At 43.3% G+C, this 27,924-nt stretch overlaps 2 protein-coding genes across 3 annotated transcripts in view; one reads left to right on the plus strand and one right to left on the minus strand.

Moving 5' to 3' along the window:
- alkbh1 (alkB homolog 1, histone H2A dioxygenase) overlaps positions 1 to 14,658 on the minus strand; it is a 29,108-nt gene extending 14,450 nt beyond the window's left edge. The window contains exons 1-6 of one of the 2 annotated variants that reach the window (XM_084045162.1): positions 14,412 to 14,658; positions 13,006 to 13,114; positions 10,365 to 10,527; positions 8,351 to 8,441; positions 6,840 to 7,033; positions 2,183 to 2,769 (exon numbers count right to left, since the gene is read on the minus strand). In XM_084045162.1, the coding sequence (XP_083901288.1) occupies positions 2,183 to 2,769; positions 6,840 to 7,033; positions 8,351 to 8,441; positions 10,365 to 10,527; positions 13,006 to 13,114; positions 14,412 to 14,537 (1,270 nt within the window). In that variant the 5' untranslated portion in view covers positions 14,538 to 14,658. Of the gene's footprint in view, positions 1 to 1,827; positions 2,770 to 6,839; positions 7,034 to 8,350; positions 8,442 to 10,364; positions 10,528 to 13,005; positions 13,115 to 14,411 lie in introns of those variants that run through there. The other variant, XM_084045161.1, reaches the window with a different exon arrangement.
- A 360-nt stretch (positions 14,659 to 15,018) lies between these two features.
- Positions 15,019 to 27,162, plus strand: slirp (SRA stem-loop interacting RNA binding protein). Its single transcript, XM_084044966.1, has 4 exons — positions 15,019 to 15,112; positions 15,657 to 15,715; positions 18,201 to 18,308; positions 26,152 to 27,162. Exons 1-4 carry the CDS (start codon positions 15,040 to 15,042, stop codon positions 26,218 to 26,220), a joined length of 309 nt encoding a protein of 102 aa, XP_083901092.1. The 5' UTR covers positions 15,019 to 15,039; the 3' UTR covers positions 26,221 to 27,162.
- Positions 27,163 to 27,924: the final 762 nt, after the last annotated feature.

Raw genomic sequence — 27,924 nt, forward strand, 5'->3', positions numbered from 1 at the left:
TATGTTGTTCCAGGGACCCCCAGAAGCAAAGATTTGAGTTAAAAATGTTCGCTTTAAAATTGTATTCAAAGATTTGCATACATTTTCACGATTTTTCAAAAATAGCAGATCTACAAGCTCGTAGCGCGGCACTCGGTGCCGCGCTACGAGCTTGTAGATCTGCTATTTTTGAATAGCCCAAAGTGTAAAATAATGCTTTTTAGCTCAAATCTAAAAATGAGACAGTTCCAGGTCTTAATGGGTTAAGACGTATGTTTATCAGTGGTGCTCAAACGTGTCCAATTCAAGGACCCCAAAATTATATGTATTTGGTCGGGGACCCCCATCTGAAAATATGTTGTTCCAGGGACCCCCAGAGGCAAAGATTTGAGTTTTACTCGCTTTAAAAAAATATCTATATATTCAAAGATTTGCACAATTGTTCACTATTTTTAAAAAAAAAAAAAAAAAGCAGATCTACAAGCTCATAGCGTGGCACTCGGGCTTGTAGATCTGCTATTTTTGAATAGCCAAAGTGTGAAATAATGGTTAAAGTGGTTACACTGATGCGTTCTCGGTCTTGAAAAGGTTAAGCAGTAACCATTGAGGAGAGCTTGTGCCACTTGCAAAAATGTAATCCCCAAATATAAATCCATTACAATCCAAAATGTAATCCATTGCTGGTCGCGGATTAGCACAGACCATGTTTATCTTGTGGATTAGCACAGACCATGTTTATCATCTGGATTAGCACAGACCATGTTTATCTTCTGGATTAGCACAGACCATGTTTATCTTGTGGATTAGCACAGACCATGTTTATCATCTGGATTAGCACAGACCATGTTTATCATCTGGATTAGCACAGACCATGTTTATCTTGTGGATTAGCACAGACCATGTTTATCTTGTGGATTAGCACAGACCAAGTTTATCATCTGGATTAGCACAGACCATGTTTATCATCTGGATTAGCACAGACCATGTTTATCTTGTGGATTAGCACAGACCATGTTTATTTTGTGGATTAGCACAGACCATGTTTATCTTGTGGATTAGCACAGACCATGTTTATCTTGTGGATTAGCACAGACCATGTTCATCTTGTGGATTAGCACAGACCATGTTCATTTTGTGGATTAGCACAGACCATGTTTATCTTGTGGATTAGCACAGACCATGTTTATCTTGTGGATTAGCACAGACCATGTTTATCCTGTGGATTAGCACAGACCATGTTTATCTTGTGGATTAGCACAGACCATGTTCATCTTGTGGATTAGCACAGACCATGTTCATTTTGTGGATTAGCACAGACCATGTTTATCTTGTGGATTAGCACAGACCATGTTTATCTTGTGGATTAGCACAGACCATGTTTATCTTGTGGATTAGCACAGACCATGTTTATCTTGTGGATTAGCACAGACCATGTTTATCTTCTCATAAATACTGTACATTTTTTCTTCACAGATATTTGTGTAAGAAGTGTCCTTGAGCAAGAGACACACTGAACCCTCAACTCTGTGTGTGTGTGTGTGTGTGTGTGTGTGTGTGTGTGTGTGTGTGTGTGTGTGTGTGTGTGTGTGTGTGTGTGTGTGTGCGTGTGTGTGCTTGCGTGTGTGTGTGTGTGTGTGCGTGTGCATGCGTGTGTGTGAGTGTAATGCACTTTGGATAAAGCCGCCATTTACCATCTAGTCTCTGTCGGGTGTAAACCTCATGTTCCAAAACTGTTACTTTTTCACCATTCAAATCCAAAAGCATCAAAAGTAGCAGATCTACAAGCTGGAAACGCGGCGCCAAGCGACGCGTTTCCAGCTTGTAGATCTGCTACTTTAGATGCTTCTGTGTGACGCTGTAGTTATGATGGAGTATGGTGTTAATGAACGGGGGAAAAAAACACACTAAAGGACCACAGCGATGAGGAGCTGAGATGTGACTGATTCACTACGTGGGTCTTTTTCTCACTTCGCTCCTCAGTCTGAAACCAGAGTCCTGTTAGACTGTTTCAATGACGTGAGCAAGTCAGGAAGTGACCACAGACCAATCAGAAGCCACGGAGGAGAAGTGAGGAAAAAAGAAAGCTCAGGTCTGATTCCAGCCTCACTGTGTGTGTGTGTGTGTGTGTGTGTGTGTGTGTGTGTGTGTGTGTGTGTGTGTGTGTGTGTGTGTGTTTACAGATCTGTTGTTTCACTGGACTCACTCCTCCGTCTCTTCTGTCCCACGTTGTCTGTGTCTGTCTGTCCACCGTCTGTCCTTCTGGGAGGGCCTGTGTCCTGGAGGCTCTGCCGGGGCCCCTGGAGGCTCTGCCTGGGCCCCTGGAGGTCCTGGAGGCTCTGCCCGGACCCCTGGAGGCCCTGGAGGTCCTGGAGGCTCTGCCCGGGCCCCTGGAGGTCCTGGAGGCTCTGCCCGGGCCCCTGGAGGCTCTGCCCGGGCCCCTGGAGGTCCTGGAGGCTCTGCCCGGGCCCCTGGAGGTCCTGGAGGCTCTGCCCGGGCCCCAGCACCTGTCTGATGGTCATGTTAACCCTGGAGCTCTGCATGTACCTCCAGCAGACCGCCCGCTCCTCCTCAGACACCGGCCCCAGGAGGGTGCCTCCTCCCTCCTGGGGGGCTTCTTCAGGGTTCGTCCCCTGGCTGGGGGCGGGCCCCGGTAGGATGCAGGGCACGGCGTGGTAGAGCAGGCGGGAGGGGCCAGACATCACCATGATGTCACCGCTGTGCATCAGCATGGCGGTGGGCGGGTCCTCCCGGCGGGGGCCGCCCAGCAGGAAGACGGCCGATTGGCCGAAACTGTCGTCAATCAATCAAAAAGAGAGAACACAACGTGGATCAGTGATCACACACACACACACACACACTAGTACGTATACAGGGAGTGTGTGTGTGTGTGTGTGCGTGCGTGCGTGCGTGCGTGCGTGCGTGCGTGCGTGCGTGCGTGCGTGCGTGCGTGCGTGTGCGTGTGTGCGTGCGTGTGCGTGTGTGCGTGCGTGTGCGTGTGTGTATAAATGCATCATTGACCATGTTGTATGTCGGGTAGAAACCTCACATGTTCCAAAACTGTTACTTTTCCCGGATTCAAATAAAAAAGAAATAGCAGAAGCAGCTGGAAACGCGACGCTTGTAGATCTGCAAAGAGTGTTCTGCCCGACAGCAACAGTAAGCTATAGCCTGCCTGATACTCCGCCAGATGGAGGAAGAAGCTTCGTGTCTACGTGACGCGCAGTTAGCGGCGCAACGTGTAGTGTTGTCGTTCGTGGTCGCGGCCATCAGTGGTGTAAAGTAACTAAGTACATTTACTCAAGTACTGTGTACTTAAGTCCAATTTAGAGGTACTTTTACTTTACTGGAGCATTTCCAATTGTCTATACTTTTACTTCTACTCCACTACATCTCAGAGGCAAATATTGTACTTTTACTCCACTACAATTATTTGAAAACTTTAGTTACTAGTTACTTTGCAGATATAAATTATTACATTATAAAACAAACATTAACCACTTTAGCCCTATTTTATACACTATTTGAAAATAGCCGATCTACAAGCTCACAACGCGTCGCACCGCGACGCGTTGTGAGCTTGTAGACCGTGCAACAACGGCTGATAAGTCTATTGAGAATTACGGAGCCATTACTGGTGGGAAACGGAACGCTCGTCCCAAAACACACTGCCCCATTTTTTTTCGCGGACAGAGGCCGCCGGTTTAGACCTGGGGCGAGGGTGTTTCAGGACGACAGTTCTTCTTCTATGTTCCATTTCTGAATGGAGAGAGGTGGCCGTCTCTGCGCAATGGAGAGAAGGACGGCCGAGGTTTCCTTTTTGCTACTCACAACAATAACGAAATGTGAAGCTATTTCAGGGCCCTCTTTATACTGTGTACCTGGCAGGAAACCGGTTTGACGGCTAAACTGTTTTTTTAATGGCCACTCATTAACAATTCGGCCGAATGCAAATGAGCCCCACCACTTTCTGTGGTCGGCTACAACAGAATAGGGTGAGGGGGCTGCTAATGCTGTTTTTTGTTTTTTTTTCCCTGGCGGATCTTGCCCCTACACAGGGACAAGCTGGGTTTACAGACCGGGCCATGGCCTCGTTGGCCCCAATGACGGTACGCGCCTGCTTGACATGAAATAGTTTGAGAACCAGTGCTCTACAGGGAGGAGAACAGTTCAGACTCCTCTCTACAGGGAGGAGAACAGTTCAAGCTCCTCTCTACAGGGAGGAGGACAGTTCAGACTCCTCTCTACAGGGAGGAGGACAGTTCAGAGTCCTCTCTACAGGGAGGAGAACAGTTCAAGCTCCTCTCTACAGGGAGGAGAACAGTTCAGACTCCTCTCTACAGGGAGGAGAACAGTTCAAGCTCCTCTCTACAGGGAGGAGGACAGTTCAGACTCCTCTCTACAGGGAGGAGAACAGTTCAAGCTCCTCTCTACAGGGAGGAGAACAGTTCAGACTCCTCTCTACAGGGAGGAGAACAGTTCAAGCTCCTCTCTACAGGGAGGAGGACAGTTCAGACTCCTCTCTACAGGGAGGAGGACAGTTCAGAGTCCTCTCTACAGGGAGGAGGACAGTTCAGACTCCTCTCTACAGGGAGGAGAACAGTTCAGACTCCTCTCTACATGGAGGAGAACAGTTCAGACTCCTCTCTACAGGGAGGAGAACAGTTCAAGCTCCTCTCTACAGGGAGGAGGACAGTTCAGACTCCTCTCTACAGGGAGGAGAACAGTTCAGACTCCTCTCTACAGGGAGGAGAACAGTTCAAGCTCCTCTCTACAGGGAGGAGAACAGTTCAAGCTCCTCTCTACAGGGAGGAGGACAGTTCAGACTCCTCTCTACAGGGAGGAGAACAGTTCAGACACCTCTCTACAGGGAGGAGAACAGTTCAGACTCCTCTCTACAGGGAGGAGGACAGTTCAGACTCCTCTCTACAGGGAGGAGGACAGGTCAGACTCCTCTCTACAGGGAGGAGAACAGTTCAGACTCCTCTCTACAGGGAGGAGAACAGTTCAAGCTCCTCTCTACAGGGAGGAGAACAGTTCAAGCTCCTCTCTACAGGGAGGAGGACAGTTCAGACTCCTCTCTACAGGGAGGAGAACAGTTCAGACACCTCTCTACAGGGAGGAGAACAGTTCAGACTCCTCTCTACAGGGAGGAGAACAGTTCAAGCTCCTCTCTACAGGGAGGAGAACAGTTCAAGCTCCTCTCTACAGGGAGGAGGACAGTTCAGACTCCTCTCTACAGGGAGGAGAACAGTTCAGACTCCTCTCTACAGGGAGGAGGACAGTTCAGACTCCTCTCTACAGGGAGGACAGTTCAGACTCCTCTCTACAGGGAGGAGGACAGTTCAGACACCTCTCTACAGGGAGGAGAACAGTTCAAGCTCCTCTCTACAGGGAGGAGAACAGTTCAAGCTCCTCTCTACAGGGAGGAGGACAGTTCAGACTCCTCTCTACAGGGAGGAGAACAGTTCAGACACCTCTCTACAGGGAGGAGAACAGTTCAGACTCCTCTCTACAGGGAGGAGGACAGTTCAGACTCCTCTCTACAGGGAGGAGGACAGGTCAGACTCCTCTCTACAGGGAGGAGAACAGTTCAGACTCCTCTCTACAGGGAGGAGAACAGTTCAGACTCCTCTCTACAGGGAGGAGGACAGTTCAAGCTCCTCTCTACAGGGAGGAGAACAGTTCAAGCTCCTCTCTACAGGGAGGAGGACAGTTCAGACTCCTCTCTACAGGGAGGAGAACAGTTCAGACACCTCTCTACAGGGAGGAGAACAGTTCAGACTCCTCTCTACAGGGAGGAGAACAGTTCAAGCTCCTCTCTACAGGGAGGAGAACAGTTCAAGCTCCTCTCTACAGGGAGGAGGACAGTTCAGACTCCTCTCTACAGGGAGGAGAACAGTTCAGACACCTCTCTACAGGGAGGAGAACAGTTCAGACTCCTCTCTACAGGGAGGAGAACAGTTCAAGCTCCTCTCTACAGGGAGGAGAACAGTTCAAGCTCCTCTCTACAGGGAGGAGGACAGTTCAGACTCCTCTCTACAGGGAGGAGAACAGTTCAGACTCCTCTCTACAGGGAGGAGGACAGTTCAGACTCCTCTCTACAGGGAGGACAGTTCAGACTCCTCTCTACAGGGAGGAGGACAGTTCAGACACCTCTCTACAGGGAGGAGAACAGTTCAGACACCTCTCTACAGGGAGGAGAACAGTTCAGACTCCTCTCTAGAGGGAGGAGGACAGTTCAGACTCCTCTCTACAGGGAGGAGGACAGTTCAGACACCTCTCTACAGGGAGGAGAACAGTTCAGACTCCTCTCTACAGGGAGGAGGACAGTTCAGACTCCTCTCTACAGGGAGGAGGACAGTTCAGACTCCTCTCTACAGGGAGGAGGACAGTTCAGACACCTCTCTACAGGGAGGAGGACAGTTCAGACTCCTCTCTACAGGGAGGAGGACAGTTCAGACTCCTCTCTACAGGGAGGAGGACAGTTCAGACTCCTCTCTACAGGGAGGAGGACAGTTCAGACTCCTCTCTACAGGGAGGAGGACAGTTCAGACTCCTCTCTACAGGGAGGAGGACAGTTCAGACACCTCTCTACAGGGAGGAGAACAGTTCAGACTCCTCTCTACAGGGAGGAGAACAGTTCAGACTCCTCTCTACAGGGAGGACAGTTCAGACTCCTCTCTACAGGGAGGAGGACAGTTCAGACTCCTCTCTACAGGGAGGAGGACAGTTCAGACTCCTCTCTACAGGGAGGAGGACAGTTCAGACTCCTCTCTACAGGGAGGAGAACAGTTCAGACTCCTCTCTACAGGGAGGAGGACAGGTCAGACTCCTCTCTACAGGGAGGAGAACAGTCATACCTGAAGGACAGCAGAGGTCTGCTGTGGTCCAGCTCAGCCTCGTCCACATGTATCCCCAGGGAGGAGTCACAGTGATAGTAGTTGAGGATTCCTGCCTCGGCCTTGAAGCCCGGGAAGCCGCACACCGCTGCAACGTGCCCGGACAGCCACTGGAGGGCGGCGGGGAAGGCCGTGTGGTGATCTGCCGAGTACGTCTGTAAAGGCAACAAACAAAACAAAACAAAACAAAACTCAGTTTAGTTTCTTCAAACAAACTGCTGTAGTTTTGTCTTAACTGATCTATCATTTGGTTCTTCACAAATGATATAACTTAATCCATTAAGACCGGGAACGCATCTGTGTAATTTAAACATTTCTTTGGCTATTCAAAAATGTGCCGAGCTATGAGCTTGTATATCTGCTATTTTAGAAAAATCGTGAAAATGTGTTATAGTGATAACTAGTACCTTAGTGTTCCAGTTGTAGTGATAACTAGTACCTTAGTGTTCCAGTTATAGTGATAACTAGTACCTTAGTGTTACAGTTATAGTGATAACTAATACCTTAGTGATAGAGTTATAGTGATAACTAGCAAAGCAAAGCAAAGTTTGTTGTTTACCCAGGGTGTTGGACTAAGTGCGGAACTTATTTACAGCCAGACCCTGCATGGAAGCCTTGCTCAAGGGCTATTCAGCGGTGATTCATGATTGATATGATGAATTGGGGAATCGAACTAGGGACCTTCCGGTATCAAGGCCGCCCCTCTAACCACTAGGCCACCGCTGCCACTAAGTACCTTAGTGTTACAGTTATAGTGATAACTAGTACCTTAGTGTTCCAGTTGTAGTGATAACTAGTATCTTAGTGTTCCAGTTATAGTGATAACTAGTACCTTAGTGTTACAGTTATAGTGATAACTAGTACCTTAGTGTTCCAGTTGTAGTGATAACTAGTACCGTAGTGTTCCAGTTGTAGTGATAACTAGTACCTTAGTGTTACAGTTATAGTGATAACTAGTACCTTAGTGTTACAGTTATAGTGATAACTAGTACCTTAGTGTTCCAGTTGTAGTGATAACTAGTACCTTAGTGTTACAGTTGTAGTGATAACTAGTACCTTAGTGTTCCAGTTATAGTGATAACTAGTACCTTAGTGTTCCAGTTATAGTGATAACTAGTACCTTAGTGTTACAGTTGTAGTGATAACTAGTACCTTAGTGTTCCAGTTATAGTGATAACTAGTACCTTAGTGTTACAGTTGTAGTGATAACTAGTACCTTAGTGTTAAAGTTATAGTGATAACTAGTACCTTAGTGTTCCAGTTATAGTGATAACTAGTACCTTAGTGTTACAGTTATAATGATAACTAGTACCTTAGTGTTCCAGTTATAGTGATAACTAGTATCTTAGTGTTACAGTTATAATGATAACTAGTACCTTAGTGTTCCAGTTGTAGTGATAACTAGAACCTTAGTGTTCCAGTTGTAGTGATAACTAGAACCTTAGTGTTCCAGTTATAGTGATAACTAGTACCTTAGTGTTCCAGTTGTAGTGATAACCCAGGGTCACCCAGCGAAGTTTCTCCAGTAGAGTCTTGGGTTGTCTTTTATCAGAACCTTTGCTCCTGTGAGGAAACAAACACAAACAGCATATTGTAGAGGATTACGAACACATGTGTCTCATTATAGTCTATAGGCTGCAGGGCATCGCTTCACCAGTGGGCGGGACAAATACGTTTTTGGGGGGTCCTTGACATGAAAAAAGAACCACTGATATTATAGTAACATACGTTGAAAAGGATTTAGAAGACATTTGTTGAATCCCCCCAGAAGCAAAGATTCGAGTTACAAATGCTCGCTTGAAAAAAATATATATATTCAAAGATTTGCACACATTTTCTCCGCTTGTATGGACATACAGGTGTATGGTCACACACTACTGTGTCCAGGTGACTCTATCTCTGTCCAGGTGAACACACTACTGCAGTGGTTCTCAAACTTTTTTATGTCAAGGACCCCCAAATTCACACTTATTAACCCGCGGACCCCCATTTGAAAAGATAAGCCAGGGACCCCAATAAGAGAAGGTGTATACAGCTTTCTAGCAGTGATTCTCAACCATTTTCATGTCAAGGACCCCCAGTTTGACATGTATTAGGCTACGGACCCCCATTTAATGGCATTTATACCTCTGGGACCCAAATTTATATTGTAAAATCAATGTTAATTTAACTCTGAGAGTGTACAAATGGAACCAAATGGACCCGTTAGGGTCCATTTGGTTCCATTTGTACACTCTCAGAGTTACAGAACCATAAGGGTCCATTTGGTTCCTATCCATCATTTAGCTGGGGACCCCCTGGAACCGCCTCAAGTGCCCCTGGGGGTCCCCGTACCCCACTTTGAGAACCAATGCACTACTGTGTCCAGAATGAATGATTTAAACCAGTGGTTCTCAGGTTATTTGTCTCTAACTAACCCCCATCTGAAAATGTTTTGTGCCAGGGAGCCCCGTACCAGATTTGTGTTGTTGGAATGTTTCAAAAATATTCCAAATATTCCAAATTGTATTGTTTTGCAAATAGCAGATCTACAAGCTTGTGGATCGGCTATTTTCAAATAGCCGATGACGTACAGTTTAGTAGTTATTTAAAAAAAAAAGGCAGCGAGGAGCTAAGCTCCTGTGATCACGCCCACCCCCTACAACCAGTGCAGTGCCCAATCTGTCAATCGATGTCAAATACCCAATGTCAATAATAATGATAAAACACTAGTCTTGTCAAGAGTCACATTATGGCTCCTACAGTAGTGTAGTGTATATAGTAGGCTTAAAGTGCTCACGTGGCCTACGTATAGTGTTGATTTTGATTCAGTTTTAGTCATAGTCTTTTGAATCAAATTCCATTTAGTTTTAGTCATATTTCTGTCATCTGAAACATTTTACTGTTAGTCTAGTTTATCATAAGGTTATAGTCGATTAAATCTACCGCTGATTTATTCGACTAAAATGTGTGTTGGCGGTGCCTGCCTTGATGGCATCGTAATGGCTGACTTTACACTTGGTTGCATGCTGAAAATAGCCGATCTACAAGCTCACAACGCGTCGCAGCGCGACGCGTTGTGAGCTTGTAGATCGGCTATTTTCAGAGCGCAACACCCGTGCGCAACCAAACATAAAGTGACTTGTCTTTTAGTTCTACTGGATCTCTTCTCCACTAGATCCCTCACTAACATTTTAGTCTAGTTTTTATTTGTTGACGAAACTGTCAATACACATTTAGTCTTAGTTTTAGTCATCACAGCTTTAGTTTTTATCGTTTTATTATGACGTTTTCGTCAGTGAAAAAAGGTATAGTCGACGGACATTTTTCGTCATAGTTTGTAGTCGACGAAATCCACACTGCCTAAGCATAGTCGCTTCCTTTTGGGCTCGTTTTCATAGACCTGGTTTGCTTATTTCTCTCCCAGAACTCACCGCATGGCGCGGGCGCTCTGGTCCCAGAGGTCGTGTGTGTGTGGGCGGGGGCCGGGGGGGCATGTGAACTCACCGCATGGCGTGGGCGCTCTGGCCCCAGAGGTCGTGTGTGTGGGCGGGGGGCATGTGCATGTCCAGGTTGCACACGTTGGGTTTCTGAGGGTACGTCTTCAGACACTGACGCGTCCACCACACATGAGCCTCTGGAAAGAACGGGTTGGAGATGAAGATGAACCCTGGAGGGAGAGAGAGAGAGAGAGAGAGAGAGAGAGAGAGAGAGAGAGAGAGAGAGAGAGAGAGAGAGAGAGAGAGAGAGAGAGAGAGAGAGAGAGAGAGAGAGAGAGAGAGAGAGAGAGAGAGAGAGAGAGAGAGAGAGAGAGAGAGAGAGAGAGAGAGAGAGAGAGAGAGAGAGAGAGAGAGAGAGAGAGAGAGAGAGAGAGAGAGAGAGAGAGAGAGAGAGAGAGAGAGAGAGAGAGAGAGAGAGAGAGAGAGAGAGAGAGAGAGAGAGAGAGAGAGAGAGAGAGAGAGAGAGAGAGAGAGAGAGAGAGAGAGAGAGAGAGAGAGAGAGAGAGAGAGACAGACAGACAGACAGACAGACAGACAGACAGACAGACAGACAGACAGACAGACACAGACAGACAGACAGACAGACAGACAGACAGACAGACAGACAGACAGACAGACAGACAGACAGACAGACAGCAGACAGACAGACAGACAGACAGACAGACAGACAGACAGACAGACAGACAGACAGACAGACAGACAGACAGACAGACAGACAGACAGACAGACAGACAGACAGACAGAGAGAGAGAGAGAGAGAGAGAGAGAGAGAGAGAGAGAGAGAGAGAGAGATACGCCTGGTTAATAGAGTCGTTCCGATACCAACGCCAGAATGGGAAAAGCTGCCGACGTTCTGCCTAAAATACTGGTATCAGTGAGTTAACAGTCTGTGTGTCATTACCATACCATCACCGTCATTTATCACATCATGATGACATGTCATTTACAGTAATGTGTCATTTACAGTAGGCAATTAGTTTGTATTTTGAATGCTTCAGTTCATGTTGCACTGTTTTTATATATATATATATATATATATATATATATATATATATATATATATATAAAATGTATTTTTTTCTGCGCAGAAAGTTATTTCTGTGTGGACCCCAGGAAGAGTAGCTGCTGCTAAGGTAGTAGCTAATGGCGATCCAAACAAACAAACAAACAAACAAACTTGTGTAGTGTGCAGAAAATAAAAACAAAAAGAAGCATTAGGTGAGTCCTGACCATCATCATTGGAGTGTGTGGTCCCTTCCTGAGAGAAACAGTGGAAGTTTTCTGTCTTATGTGCATTATCTTCCCAAACCAGCTCCTCCACCCTAGATGTGCACGAGAGGATTATATATATATATATATATATATATATATATATATATAGACTATATTTAGTAAAATGTTTCAGATGACAGAAATATGACTAAAACTGAATCAAAATCAACACTATACTTGGGCCACGTGAGCACTTTAAGCCTACTATATACACTACACTACTGTAGGAGCCATAATGTGACTCTTGACAAGACTAGTGTTTTTATCATTATTGACATTGGGTATTTGACATCGATTGACAGATTGGGTATATATGTATATATCCTACTATAATTCTAGTAACCTCTGTCTGTCTGTCTGTCTGTCTGTCTGTCTGTCTGTAGTGGTGTCACTACCCGGTTCTCCTCAGTGGCTGGAGCAATTGCTCTGATTTTGCACACAGCCATTGACCATTACCATCTGAACTTAACTGTGAAGCCCGTTTTTCAATTTCATCAAATCTCAGCTTCTTATTAGCGTTTATGTGTCAAACAATGTCGCCTCCCGGGTTGCCAGATCATGTGCGCATATCCCCCCACGGATGCGTCGACCGGGTATGGTCTAGTATATATATATATATATATATAGTATATATATATATATATATATAGTATGGTCTAGTATATATATATATATATATATATATATATATATATATATATATATATATATATATATATATATATATATATATATATATATATATATAGAAAAAAGGACGCTCTGCTTCTAAATTCCGACGATTTTCGCCGTTTCTTTTTCTCACACTGTTAGGTAAAGCCCCCAAGGTTGGTGCCCTGTGCTTTATCCGCCAGATTGGGACGTTCACGGCATATTTTGCACCATTACGGTGCGTCCATCATCGGTGACGAGTGCCTCTAACAGCCGCTGCTGGCTGCGTGCACGCAGCGAGGCAATGCAAGGCGATGCGAGGCAACGCGAGTCATACAATCACGTGCAGCATGCGTCCTCTATCCCTGTGCCTAATGGCTGTACATGGGGCCGACGGGTGCTTTAGAGTGATTGTGTGAGTGTGGCTTCAGGAAGTAAATTCCTAGCCTCGATTTCCAAGCTTTTATTTTTTAGTTTTGCTAAAAAATAAAAGCTTGGAAATTCCTGTCCCAGCTGTTGGTATGCAAAAGCGCCTCGCGTCGTCTGATGTGGTGCGCATTTTTTATTTTGGGTGCGCATGCGCACCTGCGCACCAGTTATGTGCACCCCTGTGTATATATATATATATATATATATATATATATATATATATATATATATATATATATATATATATATATAATACCTTTGAGAACCACTGTGATAAACAGTATAATGTAGTAAACCTGGGTATCCATTCAGACTGAAAGCCCTCCAGTCGCGGGCTGGTCTCAGTCCAACTGTCCTGGCCTCAACGTCGCTCACTGCAGCAGGGTCCAGATTGGCGGGAACCACCTGTCAGTCACCGCACACGCACACGCACACGCACACACATGTTTGTATTACTATACTTGTGAGGACATCAACACGTTAGGACAGCCATGTTATGAATGCCATTTAAATATAATAATTGCCATTTTTAACCGTAAGCCTAAAGCCGAAAAACAGCCGATCTACAAGCCCACAACGCGTCGCGCTGCGACGCGTTGTGGGCTTGTAGATCAGCTGTTTTTTTGGTGCATGACACTGGCGCGCAACCAAGTATAAATCATGTTGAACTCTTAATTCCAATCCCTAAACCTAACCTCTAAGACGCCTAAATGTCTAATCCTGACCTGAATGTTTTTCTAATTGTAAAAGTATCTATAAATATATATTTTTTTAACTATAAATCAACCATTTGTCTTGTGAGGACCAGGAAAACGGTCCTCACCATGTAGATTTCTTCAAATTCTACAATACTTGGTCCTCGCAAGTATAGTAATACAAACACGCACGCACGCATGCACACATGCACATATTTAGGGCCTGTCACAATTAACACATAACGGTCTAATCACAATTATTTGAGACATTCGCAGTTGTTGTTTGCATAATCGTCATATTCATAATTTCCGTGTTGAAAATGTTTCATAGTTTTCAGAAATAGTGAAAATAGCAGATCTACAAGCTCAAGATTGGCTGTATCCAACATTTTTTTTTTTTAAACTATAAAGTTATTAAATTAAGTTTATTTATCATATCTGCCCTCCTCTGTGTCCACCTTTTGTTTTATTAAGGCTAAAGGCTAAAACAGAAATGTAATTTTCCACTACAATTATCTGAACGCTTTAGTTACTATAGTTACTTTGTAGATTTTGATTATTATTACAAAACATACATTAACCACTTCAGCCCCTATATACATTTTGGACATTTGAAATCGTGATGCGACGCGTTGACGTTGTGAGCTTATAGATCTGCTATTTTCAAAACATTTTCATACGTTTTAGACATAATGATGATAACTTGTGAAACGGAACATTCTGCTAAATGACTTTTACTTTTGGTACTTTAAGTACATGTTGATGCCAATACTTTTGTACTTTTACTCAAGTAAGTAAATTTTGAATTCCAGACTTTTACTTGTAACAGTAGTAATTCTACACTGCAGTATTGATACTTTTACTTAAGTAAAACATTTGAGTACTTTTCCACGACTGACACACACACACGCACGCGCGCGCACGCACGCACACACACACACACACACACGCACGCACGCACGCACGCACGCACACACACACACACACACACACACACACACACACACCTGGTCAGTGTGTGTGTCTCTATAGAAGTCAGTCACGTGACAGAGATCAGGAGGAGGATTCCTGCTCTTATAAAACTTAAACATCTTCCTGAACAAGTCTTCTCCCGCCACCGAGCTTCCCGCCATGTCCACGCTATTATCTATACTCTATTACTATTATTACTGTTATTACTATTATTTATACTCTATTACTATTATTATGAATCATTCATTTCTACTTTGTCTGAACTCATTCTCTGTGCCATGGGGGCCGCCATCTTGAAAACAACTAGGCTCCTCCCTCCTCCACGGTGCCACGCGTGAAAACAGCAGATCTACAAGCTCGCGCTGTGAGCTTGTAGATCTGCTGTTTTCACGCCTCCCTCCCACACGCGCTGCGTCTGCCGCGCAACGCACACATCTGGTCTAGAGGCCGCCCTACTGTATCCGGTAATGTCCCACGCTCACACGAGACGAGTGCACGCACGCCGTTTCCGTATCCGGTTTTAGACCGGATGTGAGAACTGCAAAGTGAATGGATCCCAACCTAACCCAACCAACCGCAGCTCTTCATTCTGAGTCACGTGACGACTAAGACGGCGTTGTAGATGACGTCAAAGGGGTCAGAGTTTGTTGAAGGACATTCAAAATGGCGACGACCGGTTCCACTAAGAAGGTGTTTGAGCTGTTTGTGTCTAAAATACCCTGGACCATAGCTACTAGTGAGTATTAATACTTATATTACCTATAAATACCCTGGACTATACCTACTAGTGAGTATTCATTAATATTAATATTAATATTTATATTTATATTATATAAAAAATACCGTGGACCATAGCTACTAGTGAGTATTAATTAATATTTATATTAATATTTATATTATATATACATACCCTGGACTGGACCATAGCTACTAGTGAGTATTCATTAATATTAATATTTATATTATATATAAATACCCTGCCTGGACCATAGCTACTAGTGAGTATTCATTCATATTTATATTAATATTTATATATTATATATAAATACCCTGGACCATAGCTACTTGTGAGTATTCATTAATATTTATATTAATATTTATATTATATATAAATACCCTGCCTGGACCATAGCTACTAGTGAGTATTCATTCATATTTATATTAATATTTATATATTATATATAAATACCCTGGACCATAGCTACAAGTGAGTATCTTAGCTTTGTGCTCTCGAATGTAATGTAATGATGTCTTCTTCTTCTTCTTCTGTTGTCTTTCAGAGGAGATGAAGGAATACTTTGGACAGTTTGGACAAGTGAAGAGATGTCTGCTTCCCATGGTAACTTTATCAAGGGCAAAACTGTGTGTGTGTGTGTGTGTGTGTGTGTGTGCGTGTGCGTGTGCGTGTGTGTGTGTGTGTGTGCGAGACAGGCAGTGTTCATTTTGACAGCACATTTGTATTTAGTTTTTGTCCTATTTAGCCTAAACAGTTTTCTGAAAAAACTAACGTTGCCATATCACTGGTTCTCAAACTGTCAAGGACCCCCGATATATATTTGGCCGTTCCATCTCAAAATGTTTTGTTCCAGGGACCCCCAGAAGCAAAGATTTTAGTCTAAAACAATTGCTTTGAAAACATATGTATCAATATATTCAATATATTCACGATTTGTGTGTAAAAGTGTGTTGTGACTGTTTTTTTGTGGGCCTAGAGTAAATATCCCCCTTTTTTAGGGTTAGGGGTTAAAATCAAAATCAAAATCAAAATTCTATACATTCGGAATGTTGTAACTTCTAAGCGGAAGTGAAAATGGCCGATCTACAAGCTCACGACGTGCTGCGGATCAACGCGCTGTGAGCTTGTAGATCGGCTATTTTCACTCTTTTGGGTCTCGGGCTAAAAAGGTTTGGGAACCAGTGAGCCAGGGGTCCCGGGTCTTCAACCTTTTCAGGCCAAGGACCCCCTAGCTGAGACAGAGATGAAGCAGGGACCCCCCCTACTCTATATTGTATAAAATTGTGTTTCAGATTAAACTTTTTTTGTTTACTTGGTCTGCTCTTTTTTCCCCTCTACACCTATATCTCTTTGCCAAAAATAGCAGATCTACAAGCTCACAACGCCTCGCAGCGCGAGGCGTTGTGAGCTTGTAGATCTGCTATTTTTGGCTAAAGTTCTCCTCAGACAAAGGGATGCTAGGGTTCAAGTGGTTAAGGTAAAAAAAAAACATATCACACAAAGATTTGGCGGCCCCCCTGTAGTAACTCTGAGGACTCCCTAGGGGTCCCGGACCCTCTGTTGAAGACCCCTGCACTGAGCTATTGAGCATCGCAGTTGCGCAGAATCCGGGTGCCGGAAGTAAATACTCAATGCATTTTTCCCATTGACTTTTCCAAAAATATTTATATCAATGAATTTAAGCCTAGAATCAAGCCATCCAGGATTCTGGTGAATCATGACCATAAAACCTTTTTTTCTGTGATTTTTTAAAATTTTATATTTAATGATATGATATACTATGTTTAATAAATAAATACCCTTTGTTTTGCCGTTTTCAAAAAAGTTTTTTCACAGAATCAAACGTTTTATGGTCATGATTCACCAGCATCCTGGATAGCTTGATTCTAGGCTTAAATTAATTTATATAAATATTTTCGGAAAAGTCAATGGGAAAAATGCATTGAGTATTTACTTACGGCAACTGGAAGTGGGCGGGAACTGCGACGCTCTATTGAACACTGGAATGCACATAATGCCTCTGAGTGTGTTGAAACAGTTTTTTTCATTGAAACAGGTTTGGGGAAGAGCGCCCTCTAGCGTCATTCTTTTGTTTAAATGTAATTTACAAATCCTAGGTTTGTCTACCTGGTTCGTGGTTTTCCACCCCCATTCTGAATCCCATAGACGTATTTAAAGGGCAAGACCACTGTGGTAGAGGTTTGGGTTGTGTATTTACCTTGCCATGATTCAGACAATATAGAACAACACCAAACCCAGTACTGTTTTTTTTCTTTAATAAAAATGTTAACTTCCTGTTGATTTTGCTATTTTTATTAAGAAGAAAACCCGGACTGGATCCGTAGATCCGGATCTTCAAATAGTAAAATCAGCAGGAAGTTAACATTTTTATTAAAAAAATAAACAGCACTGCGTTTGGTGATGCTCTATATTGTCTGAATTAGCTTTAATTGTGTTCGTTTACGTGCTACAATAGTGACTTTGAGAGATTTTTCAGCGTACAATGTAAGTCAATGAGGAGCATATTTTGAATTATCAATTTATAATCAATGGAGCAATTATTTTTGATTTCTTGTCCAGCTTGGAGTTGCATCATGGCAGGGTAACTACACAACCCAAACCTCTACCAAAGTGGTCTTGCCCTTTTTAATATTGCGTCAAATAAGAACTGTGTTCCAAAAATAAACAAATGACCCTGCGGCGGTTTGACTCTTATGGATATGAAGCATCAACTGACGGTGAGAAAACGATAATGTTACTTCTGCCGAATTAGTTAAATTTTCTCCAGAAACAGACTGTATCAAATATAAGTGACTGACTATCATAAACGATACAGAACCTCCTCCCTGACAATATCACAGAGACAGTTTGTTTATTTTTGGAGCACAATTCTTATATGAGACGATTCTAAGATGACCCAATGTTATTCTCCATAGAGACATTACCTTACGAACCAGGGGATGAACGAGTGACGTCAGCACTTCTGTACTCTATGTGTTTAGTACAGTACTTGAGTAAATGTACTTAGTTACTTTCCACCACTGTTCATTCATTGTACGGACGGTCCATGTTGTTGTTGTGTTTCCAGGACAAGGAGACGGGGTTCCACAGAGGGTTCTGCTGGGTGTCCTTCTCCACCGAGGAGAACCTGAACAACGCTCTGCATAAAGAACCTCACGTTCTGGAGGGGGCCAAGGTACAGATCTACAAACCCACTGCCACATAACATTAACCCTTTGAGACCTGAGGCGATTCTTAAAAATGTTTTCTAAATCCTAATGTTTTTTTGAAAAAAATCTGAAAAATATTTTTTCACGATTTTTCAAAAATAGCAAATCTACAAGCTCATAGCGCGGGCCAAAGACATCTAAAGTGACACAGATGCGTTCAAGGTATCAATGGGTTAACATTATAGAATCTCTAGGTACTAGTGATGCACGGGTCGGGTTTTTTCATGACCTACACCGCCACGGAACCGAACCCGCCTCAACCCGCAAAACGATATATATAAATCAACGACTCGACCCGCCCCGCGGTGAAAAAAAAAGAAGATAATCATGAGCGAGTGAATTGCTGCGCGACACCGTAGCCTGTTCACACATCAGTATAAACAAATGAATATATGTGTTGGCCTTTACATCTACCAACCTTAATATGCAAAACCTACAGCTTGTGTTTAGTTTTGTTAATGTTATACATGAATGATGGCGCAAGGGAGGGAGGTTGATTACTTGCCTTAATAGTTGCCTGCAATGTGTGTGTGTGTGTGTGTGTGTGTGTGTGTGTGTGTGTGTGTGTGTGTGTGTGTGTGTGTGTGTGTGTGTGTGTGTGTGTGTGTGTGTGTGTGTGTGTGTGTGTGTGTGTGTGTGTGTGTGTCACCAACTTTCACCAGTAACACTATCCATTGCAGACAGACAGTCACTGTGCTGCTTGTATAATATCCATGACCCATACCAGTTCTGCTTTTGACGGGTTTTATTATCGTCAAGTGGGTCCGGCTTGGTTCATATTCTATCACTTCGGGACCCCCGGTTCTGTTTATCATTAGACCCTTATATATATATAATATATGTTTATCATAACCCCCGAGCGAACCACCCATACACAGCGCTGATTAGAAGGAGATGCAGGACAGCTGTGTAAAGCTTCATTTTTGCTTCGCCGTATGGCGCTGTTGTTGCGTATCGAAAATAGCAGACATACAAGTAGGGTGACCACCCGTCCCGAAATTCGCGGGACAGTCCCGAAATTGGACCCTCTGTCCCGCGTCCCGCACATGCAGAGCAATGTCCCGAAAATCAAAGATATGAAAAAAAACAAAAACGTTTTTTTTTGATAATAAATCGGTAAAATCAGGCAAAAATAAGAATTAAATAACATAACCCTAACCTAACCCTAATCTTAACCCTAAAACCGAAATAAAGAAACCAGAAACTGGAAAAAAACGAACCCAACCCGCCCAGAACCGTGCAAAAAAATCGCATGCGCGCACGGGAGGTCCCGCGGAACGGGTTTGTCTGTCCCTCAATGGGTCTGTTTGAAGGTGGTCACCCTACATACAAGCTCACAACGCGGCGCGTTGTGACGTGTTGTGAGCTTGTAGGTCTGATATTTTCAACGCACAGCAACACCATGGTACGAAGAATAGGCTGATCTGTGGGATAACTGCAGCGCTGTGAGACACAGCAGCACCAGGCTGTCAGGAATGAACCCACACTGACATCGTCAGATCATGATAAAAACTTTAAATAATTATGATGGGTTTTAGTGGTAGTTTTATCCAAATATTAATATTAATAATAGGCTTAAATGTGATTTTCTTTTGCGTGTGAGAGTGGTGTTGATGACCCGCAACACCCGCAGCCCGCATAAAGCCTCTGAAATCTTGACTGTCCGCCCGCGCATCACTACTAGGTACAGATCTACAAACCCACCACCACATCACATTGTCATCATAGAACCTCACGATACAGATCTACAAACCCACCGCCACATCACATTGTCATTATAGAACCTCAAGGTACAGATCTACACACCAGTGGTGTAAAGTAACTAAGTACAATTACTCAAGTACTGTACTTAAGTACACTTTTGAGGATTCTTTGCTCTACTGGAGTATTTCCATTTTTCAATACTTTTACTTCTACTCCACTACATCTCAGAGGCAAATATTGTACTTTTACTCCACTACAATTATTTGAAAACTTGAGTTACTAGTTATTATACAACAGGTTGTTACGACCAAGCAATCTGATTGGTTGAAATAGCTTTCTAGCCGTGCTTCAAACCAGCATCATAGCACGGGCCTAATCACATTAATAAATCACTCCGCAGTGCAGTCCAGTCCGCACCTGATTAGACCATTATGGCACAGCTGTGCTGTGAAGTCACTCTGTCCCACGGTAGGAAAACAAACAGACATTAGCCTGACCCACCGCCGCCACCGGAGAACAAACAGCTATGCAAAATGGACTATGTTGTTAATTTGGTGGATTTACGGTTGATCAATGGTTAGAAGGTTATAAATATCCTCCTGTGTAAAGTAAAATTAAAATGACTCCCATTTCGTTAACAGTCCAGTAGGCTATATGCTCCGTCGTACGACCGTGTCACGCGGCCAAAATAGCCGATCTACAAGTTCACAACGCGTCGCCATCGCGACGCGTTGTCAGCTTGTAGATCAGTTATTTTGGCCGCGTGACACGGTCGTACGACGGAGCATATAGCCTACTGGAATTCATTCCACTGCGCAAGCATTGATAGCTCAGCTGTGTTGATGAGACGGTGCCTCAAACTCAAAGCACTGCTACAGGGACTATTTAATGTCTCTCAGTCAAAAACTCTTCTCTTTACAGGGAAACGGACAATAGCGAAACATTTTTATTATTAATTGCCCCACAATATGAATACATTTGGATGTGTTTTGTTGGTAACTGTTGTATAATCGCAATATTACACTCGAGGGTGTGCTTTACCTTACATTATTGGCACTTCAGTGATGCTGGCGGAACTCGGCTTCGCCTCGTTCCTGACCGCATCACTGGCGTGCCAATAATGACGGTAAAGCACACCCTCTCGTGTAATATTGCTTAATTACAAAACATACATTAACTTCAGGGTTAGTGTTAGGGTTAGCCCTATATACATTTTGACCATTTGAAAATAGCCGATCTACAAGCTCACAATTGTGAGCTTGTAGATCTGCTATTTTCAAAAGATTTTTGAACACTTGTGAGACGGGACATTCTGTATAATGAGTACTTTTACTTTTGGTTCTTAAAGTATATTTTGATACCAATACTTTTGTACTTTTACGCAAGTGAATTTTGATTGCCAGACTTTAACCGGTAACCGGAGTATTTCTGCACTGCACAGCGGCCATATTGGAAAGAAAGTGGGGCTCTTCCTTACTTCCTTCAGGTGTCACCACTCTTCTCTACTATAATTGAAGCTTTGTAGTTTCAACTAGGCTACCTGGCTACTTCTATTTCTAGTAGTACCATTTCAAAATAAAATCACGTTACAAATATCCAATAATATAGATTTAAAAAAAAACTCTTGTTTTGAAATGCGAACCGTTTTGAGAGGAAACATATTTCTATTGAGGCCTCTTGACGACGCTCGTCAAGTGTGCGTTCTGCCGTGAGTAAAAACAACACAAACACAAGACTTTATACTAACCATGCTCTGTAACCAAGACAATGTAGGTTTGCGCGAAATTTGCGCGGTTTTGGATGGATTTCTTTTCTTTTTTTCCCCTGTTTTTTGGGTGGTTTTTGGTTACTTTATTTCGGTTTTAGGGTTAGAATTAGGTTATTTATTTCTTATTTTTGCCTGATTTTATCGATTTAATTATATTTAAAAAAAAAAAATGTAATTCATTTTATTTACCAACCAACAAATAATTATTATCCCATGAACATACTTAAAAATGTACCTATGGGAGCTAAATAACAACATTAAGGCATTAGGACTGTTTCAAAATCAATGAATGCATTTATTTATCATTCCAATTACTCCACATTGGAAGAAGTTGAATTGCAAAGCAGAAACTGTTTGGTAAAGTTACTCTTAGTTACAAATTACTCATGGAATGTAACACAAAATGATAACAATGCATACATACTGTCACATGAAGGCATAATGCAGCAACAAGTGAAACAACAGGTGCCTAAAAAAGCTCAGTTGTAAGAACAGAGTCTCTTTCTACTTTCTCATCCATGAAACAACATCAAATAACACTGCTTGGGTTCTACAATAAAACAGCTCATTTGCAAGAACAGAGTCTCTTGCTATCTCATCAATAAGATGGCAACACCAAATGACACTGTTTGGGTTCACAGGAAAATAAAATAGTTGTGCCTTGCACAATCTTAACAAGTAACATAAAACAGCTCAGTTGAGTCTCTTACTCAAGTGACTCATCATTACCACCAGTGACCAGTCTCTCACTCAAGTTATTCCTACAAGTTTGTAGTTCCAGCAGGCACATAGAAAGTTTCTCTTTTTCTTTCCTCCTCTTTCTCTCTCTCTCTCTCTTGTTGACTGTCCCTTCAATTCCCTGTGAAAACCACAAAAAGAAGCAAAGCTAAGAAACCAAAAAGTACACATCTACACAAGCAACATTCCATGGCTCACTATCCTATCAATAGGAGCGCGCTCTAATCCATGGTTCTAACAGGCGCGCTTCTCCAGCGCAGATGGCCGCATGCGCTCTCACACACACACACACACACACACACACACACACACACACACACACACACACACACACACACACACACACACACATCACAAGCCACACTGCAATATATTTCAATAGATTTAGGACAGATTCCTACCTTAAGCAGATGACTGTTTGCACTGAATGGAGTCCGTTAGTGCTGCGTAATCCGGACTGTCACGGCTGACAGCTAGTCTCAAGCAGGCCTCCAAATGTTCATCAGTTAAGGTGGAACGGTATTTGGACTTAATTATCTTCATGTGGGAAAACGCTGATTCACATAAATACGTTGAGCCAAAGAATGCTGTGAGTGAGGCTGCACATGTCCTGATGTTTGGATACTTTTCCTCCATGAGTAAGTTCCAAAACTGTCCATCACGGGCCCGTGATTTCAACTGTATGTCAGCCTGCAGTGCCAAGATCTCATTCTCCAGCGCAGATGAATTCATGTTAAACAGTGTTGCGATGTTCGAGGCCATGGAATCAACATCAGTGTCTTCTCCGAATGGGAAGCACATGAATGTAGCGATAGGCTCAAGTAAGGCAAAATCTCGAAAGCGTTTGTTAAAGTCTGACTGCACATTTTTTATTTGCTCTATGTAGCGCGCACTGTCAAATTGCGCAGCCGCCTTTCCTTGCCTCTCCAGCTCGGACTCTATGTTTGGAAACTTCGTCAGATCCTTGCGCTGCATTTTTGATAACAGCCTTTCTAGTTTTCGTTTGAAACAATTAACTGAGCCGATCATGTCGACCACAGTTTTGTCTTTCCCTTGCAGCTCCAAGTTAAGCTCATTCAACATGTTGGTCACATCAACTAAAAATGCCAAATCTAGCAGCCACTTCTCGTCATCAAGCTGTTTGTATTCTGCATGTTTCGCGCTAAGGAGAAACTCTTTTATCTCTGGTAGGAGCTCTCGGAATCTCTGCAAGAATTTCCCCCTACTCAGCCATCTGACATCGGTGTGTAGCAATAGGTCAGTGTGGTCGCTGTCAGCCTCTTCCAGTTGCGCACGGAACAGCCGTCTTTGAAGTGCTCTGGCCCGGATAGAGTTGGCGACTTTCATTGACACATCCATCACCTCTTTCATATTCAACATTTTGGCACATAGTGCTTGCTGGTGTATTATGCAGTGATAGTTAACAAAGTCGGGGAAATCGTCGTCTTGCTTGCATTTGGCGATGAATCCATTACTGCGCCCCACCATCGCTGGCGCACCATCAGTGGTGATTGATACCAATTTAGACATCGGGATCTGGTTTTTGTCAACAAAGCTTTTGAATGTCTGAAAAATGTCCTCGCCCCAAGTGTGTTCTTTCATTGGTAGCATTGTTAATAGTTCCTCTTTTGCTGTCATATCTTTGAATACCATCCTAATGAAAACACACAATTGTGCTGTATCACTTATATCGGTAGACTCGTCTAACTGCAACGAGAAACACTCACATTTTGCAATGTTCCTCTTAAGTTGATGAGTCAAATCATCAGCCATCATTTCACACCGCCGTGTAACAGTGTTTCTGGATAACTGAAGGGATTTGACAACTGATACTATTTCAGGTTGGTTTTTAAAATCACGAAATAACGAGTCTGCAGCCACAAGGAAGGCGTCTTTTACCATCTGTCCATCTTGGAAGGATTTCTTACTTTGAATGAGCATATGACTGACCCGGAATGATGCTTCAGTGGCTGCTTTTGCTTTTGAAGTGGGCTTTGTGAAATATGACTGCTGTCCGGTTAATTGTGCTTTCAGTTCGCCCAACCTTTTCCTTCTCAATTCACTTTTGGGAGGGAATTCACCGTTGAAATCCTTATGGCGTGTTGTAAAATGTCTCTCCAGGTTTCCTTTCTTTGCAAAGACGCTGGTGTTACATAGAAGGCAAACGCAATTGGAATGTGACATCGTGAAAAAATAGTCTTCTTCCCACTCTGCATGGAAGTGGTACGTTTTTGGCTTCTTTGCCGCGCACATCTTGATATAATTGTTATTTTTTAATAGACTTGAATACTGACGTTCCCCGCGCTATTCACTCATGAAAACAAGGCATTGCATTGTGGGTTTGAAGCCGCGGGCCGGGGCGTTGACAGTGAGGCCGACAGGCCGTGCATGCCAGTCAGTGAGCAGAAGACAAAAAGGGGCGTTTTATTTATTTCTTTATTTTTTTCCCCAGGGACACACACACACACACACACACACTAATACCGCAATACACATAAATACAAATAGAAACTACAGACTAACACAAGCTAAGAATACAGCACTAGTAACAAAGCACTTAAAGTACACTGCTAGTAACTTGCTAGATAAGAAATATGCTATACTCACTACCCAGCAGCCAGGAGCTAAGTTCACTCCAGATCTTGAAAAGCACACTGGATGGCCTCCTGGCCGGGCTCCTCCTCCGTCTCACCAGGCCCAGGACCTGAGCGTTGCACCAGACTCCCCCCGTTCCAAACATTTGCTTCTGGCGTGATGGTTTCTTGGGCCGTGGTGTTACTGCAGGCTCCACTTGCGGCTTGCTTAAAGTTTCCTACAGAACTGTACAGAATACATTCTGCACGCAGTGATGCGTCGCGTTGTCCTCAATTAAACTGTCTGCCGCCATAAATGTATTTGTCTTAACGGATGATATTCAAAATGCTCAAATATTAATATTGTCTCTTCTCGTGTTACACAAATGTAACGTGGTCTACTCAGCACTGACATGTTTGCAAACGTAGCCAAGCTATATATATTTAGTCATGAAGACATTAAAATATGACCTATTAGATGCTGAGCGTGTAGATAAGCATTTTTTTGGGGGGGGAAATCGCAGATATCTCCAGAACGTGGGGTCACACACCTGGCAAAGTCATTGGGTAACAGCTGCTAACGGTAAAAGGAAGAGGCCCCGTTTCTCTTCCAATATGGCTGCCTTGCGCAGAGCCTTGTTATTGTCATAGACATATAAAGGTAGACGCCTCCTCTGGCTCTAAAGCGTGTGTATGGCGGACGCACTTCCGCTTCTGGGGGGGCAGCTGGAAATTTCCGCGTATGTCACAGAAGGGGGGCGTTCAGTAGGCCAATGAGAGGCAGGTGGGGGCGGGACAACTAGATTCTGACAAGTCCTGGAAAAGACGCGCTGTGATTGGCCAGTAGTCAACGCGCTGTGATTGGCCAGTGCCCGTGCCCCCCGGAAATATGGCGGCCACCGTACCAAGCACGTCGCTCCAATGAACTGCAGAGGCCAATGAGGTATCTAGGTTTCTATATCTGTGGTTATCGTGGGCTTCATCGTCGGTGCGTCTTTGTGACCCAGACTGTTTGTCTGTCCTCAGCTCCAGGTCCAGAGGAACAGGAGACAGTTCACAGCACAGAAGAACAACAAAGAGACGGAGTACGAGTGAAGCTTTGTGACGTTGTGTCTTACTGTCCATTATGTCTCTATTATTATTATTATTGTTATTAAAGGTATAGGGTGAGTGATTTTCTTTGGTTAAAATAAGTGTGAAATGGCTCTATATTCTGATAGTGCTCATTGCTATATACTGTATATATATATATAGTGTCTCCCTGTCTCTCCAGCTCTTTAACCCATTGAGACCTGAAGCCGATTCTACACGTCTCCTAAATCTCAACAGTTTTCTGAGAAACGTATGTTTCTATATCAGTGGTGCTCAATCTTTTCCATGTCAAGGACCCCCAAAATTATATGTATTTTGCCGCGGACCCCCATCAAAATATTTTTGCTCCAGGGACCCCCCAGAAGCAAAGATTTGAGTTAAAAATGTTCGCTTTAAAAATATATTATATTCAAAGATTTGCACACATTTTCATGATTTTTCAAAAATAGCAGATCTACAAGCTCGTAGCGCGGCACTCGGTGCCGCGCTACGAGCTTGTATATCTGCTATTTTTGAATAGCCCAAAGTGTAAAATAATGCTTTTTAACTCAAATCTAAAAATGACACAGTTCCAGGTCTTAATGGGTTCATAAACAGAAACATGCATTTTCATTCGGGATACTCAGACAGGATACAGATTTAAACAAGTGAACTTGTTAAGTGATGACTCAAAGAAATCAGTGAAACAAAATTAGAACATTATATAAAAACATAATAAGCTGATAAATGGATACTTCTACTGACTGAACTTGTGTCAAAGAGCTGGAGAGACCGTGATATGGAGAGACCCCTCTGCTATTTAACACCGTTACTGAACAAACACTCTCTCTATAGTAATGATTGAAATGAATTTGTTTTAACCCAAAAAATATCCCTTACCCTACCTTTAATATTCTGTGTCAGTGTGACTTAATAATGTGACCATTAAAGCCTTTGTTACTCACACTGGTGTTGTTGAACTCCTGTCCCCATCATAGACCTCACAGTCCATCACCACACAACACACAACAACACAACAACACAACACAACACACAACACACAACAACACAACACACAACTTGACGTTCTTGTGTGTTCTTGGTAACTATTCAAACAGATGTGTAGATCAGGGGTCTTTAACGTTTTCAGGCCAAGGACCCCCTAGCTGAGAGAGAGATGAAGCAGGGACCCCCTACTCTATATTGTATAAAATTGTGTTTCAGATTCAACCTTTTTTTTGTTGACGTGGTCTGCTTTTTTTCCCCCCCTCAACACCGATAGCCTCTTTGCCAAAAATAGCAGATCTACAAGCTCACAACGCCTCGCAGTGCGAGGCGTTGTGAGCTTGTAGATCTGCTATTTTTGGCTAAAGTTCTCCTCAGAAAAAGGGATGCTAGGGTTCAAGTGGTTAAGGTAAAATAAAAAATCCCATCACACAAAGATTTGGCGGACCCCCTGTAGTGACTCTGAGGACCCCCTAGGGGTCCCGGACCCCCTGTTGAAGACCCCTGGTGTAGAGTATTACATTACTCATTATGTACAGTCAGTGTCCAACATGCAACAATAAATACATAGATTTCATCATGATCTGCATTGTGTGTCGTTTCATTTGACGCCAGAGACTGAGCTAGAATATGACGACCATACAGACAGACCTCTGGTCACTTTGTTCTCACGTTTTTTTGGTACGTAGGCGTGTTTTTTTTCTTAGATCACAATGTAAAAGA

The sequence above is a fragment of the Gymnoscopelus microlampas genome, assembly GCF_963454915.1.
Source record: "Gymnoscopelus microlampas genome assembly, chromosome: 20".
Classification (NCBI taxonomy): domain Eukaryota; kingdom Metazoa; phylum Chordata; class Actinopteri; order Myctophiformes; family Myctophidae; genus Gymnoscopelus; species Gymnoscopelus microlampas.